Source organism: Marmota marmota, unplaced genomic scaffold (assembly GCF_001458135.2).
Source record: "Marmota marmota marmota unplaced genomic scaffold, marMar, whole genome shotgun sequence".
Lineage (NCBI taxonomy): Eukaryota > Metazoa > Chordata > Mammalia > Rodentia > Sciuridae > Marmota > Marmota marmota.
The window spans coordinates 145,309-148,097 of NW_026006790.1; the positions used below are offsets into that span (position 1 = coordinate 145,309).

The following is a 2,789-nucleotide window of genomic DNA, read 5'->3' on the forward strand; positions in this document are numbered from 1 at the left end:
GGTTTTAAAGAGGGTTGTTGTCTGGTCAGGAAAATCCAAGCATAGGTGAGTTAAGAGCACAGGCAGGAATTCCAACAAGTTTACAAATTGTAGTAAAATATAGTAAAACAGAAATTAACTTTTCATGACTTTGTGATGAGATGACTCCCAATAATGAGATGGAATTAGGCTGGGTTCATTGCATTTCTCATTAGGTTCATGGTAGAATGGTGGTAGCTAGTGTTGGGGAAAGAGGAATGAAAGTTTTTTAAAAAGTGTAAAATATTTTATTTTGGGAAGATGCTAAATATCAGGAGATGGATATTGGAGAAATTTGTAGGATGGGGTGAAAGTAATTAATAATACTGAGCTCTGCACTTGACAAGGGTAAAAAAATGTAAACTGTTTGAAATTTAATATTCATGATAATGAAATAGAAATAAGAAGCAAATAAATCTTTAGAAAAAATAAATGAAAGGGGCTGGGGATGTGGCTCATGCGGTAGCATGCTCACCTGGCATGTGCAGGGCACTGGATTCGATCCTCAACACCACATAAAAATAAAATAAAGATGCTGTGTCCACCGAAAACTAAAAAATAAATATTAAAAAATTCTCTCTCTCTCTCTCTCAAAAGAAAATAAATGAAAGAGATTAATTATACACATGAGCTTCCTCTTCAAGAGAAGATAAGCTGAAATACATTTGTGGGCATTTGTTTTGCCCTTCTCTGCTTCTTCCATTAATATTATGAACTCCTTAGGGATTGAAAACCTTAGAAATTTCAATAATTATGAGCTCTGTGCATTGAGCCTCCACGGTCATATAATCAATAATCAACCAGTGCCTCCAGCCCCTCAGTGATGCTTCAGATCCAGTGGGCTCCATACCAGTGTCTCCTCCTCCCATGGCTGTCTGCATGAGGAAGCTCCTATCTAAGATTCCCTTAATATCAATCCTGGGGATGGAGCTGGTGCTCACTGAGCCCCAGGCATTGGGGAGACATTAGATGTGCACTAATTGGCCATGACCCAGCAGAGATGCAGCATAAACCAGGAAGTGCTAAGATAGACCTGGATGGAAAAAGGCCCATGAGAACCTTGTCTTCTCATCAGGACAAACAGAAGTTTGGGTTGCCAGATGGGAGGACACCAATGTGTAAATTTCAGCTAGGAGGACTGTGAGTTCATACACCTGGTTGTGGGAGGGTCTTGGAAACCTCACTCAATGTTTTGGTGTCCTCACCTATTGTTTTTTTCTTCCCATGAACTCTTATCCATGATAGCAGGAAATGTGTCCCTTAAAACAATTTCCTAAGTACCTCAAAATGCTTATGAAAGTGATGCAGAAGGTGGGCAGGAGGAAGCTGGTAACTGTAACACTATGCACTATAAAGGATTATGCAGAGCTTCCTGATGCTGGCTGCATAATTTTGTTTTCCATGTAGATTGTTGGAATTCATCTGCATGATCTTTGTAGAGACATCAGTGCCACATTGTTTTATTGGAATCAAATGGAAATAATAATCCCAATTCAATATCAAATTTCTTCATTAGTTATCTGGGAAGCATTATTACTAGATATGACCTCAGGGATATTTTTAATGTTCAACATTAACACAGAGTAGATGCATACTACAATGACTGATTTTTTGTTGGGGTGATACATGTACCTAAGTTATAGTAATATAATTGAACAGGCATCAATTGTGGAAGCCAAAGAATTATCCCCCACCCATATATTTGATTGCAATTCTTGCTGAGAGCCACGGCCCAGTCTGTATGGCCCCTGGCATTTTGCCAACAGTATTGATTGACAGGCAAGGCATTACTATCCGCCTCTGCCGCAACTTTTGAGTTCTCGCACTATTTTGGAGTTCTCATGGGGATTTCCGGGGATTCCCCGAGAGTTCCCATTGGTTGGGGAAGTGCAGGAGGAGGGATTTCCGGGAGAGATTTTTCCAGCTGGGGGTTCCTGGACAAGCCTCGTGGCATTCGGGAGGATTCCCCGGGAGCTGTGTGAAGTGTTTTCCTGCAGTTTAAAAATAAAGTTTGTTCCTGCTTCAGTGGCTCGTGATTTGTGCCCAGCCAGACTGCGGCAAATTCTCACTGTGGAAAATGGAGACAGGTACAAGAATTTTTGGATTTCATACTAATAAACCTACCATGACCTTCCTTCAGGTCATGCTGTGCATCAGGTAAAGCATTAGAAATGGAAATATGTACTTCACAGAGAAGCTTAAAGATACAACTTGATGTCAAGTAGTACACTTCCAGGGGCAAGAGGTATTGTGTTCTGCACTATGATCATGAACTTTAGGTATTTTTGAGGTATGTTAAGAAAATCTTTTATAGATTTTTAACAAATATATTCTGACATGGAAACATGCATAGCAAAACTATCTGCTGCTCCATTCATGACAGTAGCTGCCTTTGGGTGAGAGCTGGCGGGAGAGTGGAATCACGCAGAGACACCAACAGGGCAAATTTCACAGGTGATAGCTCAAATCTTGATGAACTTTTAGTAGTATAAATAATATGACTAAGTATTTATATTTTCAAATTGATGGTTTTATTCACAGAAACAACAGATGATGTCATTGCACGATTTCTATAAGCCAGGATATGTTCTAAGACAGCAGTTCTCAACCCTGATTTAAGAAATGACCACCAAGAACTTCACAGGGAGAGATTCTGATGAAATTGGTTTTGGTGTGATGCCAGGATATTTAAGTATTTTAAAATTCACATAGGTAAATATACCAATACATGAGATGGAGAAACATGAATTAAGAAATTTAATAATTAAAAA

The 2,789-nt window shown here is 39.3% G+C and overlaps 1 protein-coding gene across 1 annotated transcript in view; it reads left to right on the forward strand.

Annotated features, from left to right (window-relative positions):
- Positions 1-2,143: 2,143 nt before the first annotated feature.
- LOC107133624 (putative gustatory receptor clone PTE01) overlaps positions 2,144-2,789 on the forward strand; it is a 3,270-nt gene continuing 2,624 nt past the window's right edge. Inside the window, exon 1 of the mRNA XM_015475904.1 lies at positions 2,144-2,175. Within this exon, the coding sequence (XP_015331390.1) occupies positions 2,144-2,175 (32 nt within the window). The remainder of the gene's footprint in view (positions 2,176-2,789) is intronic.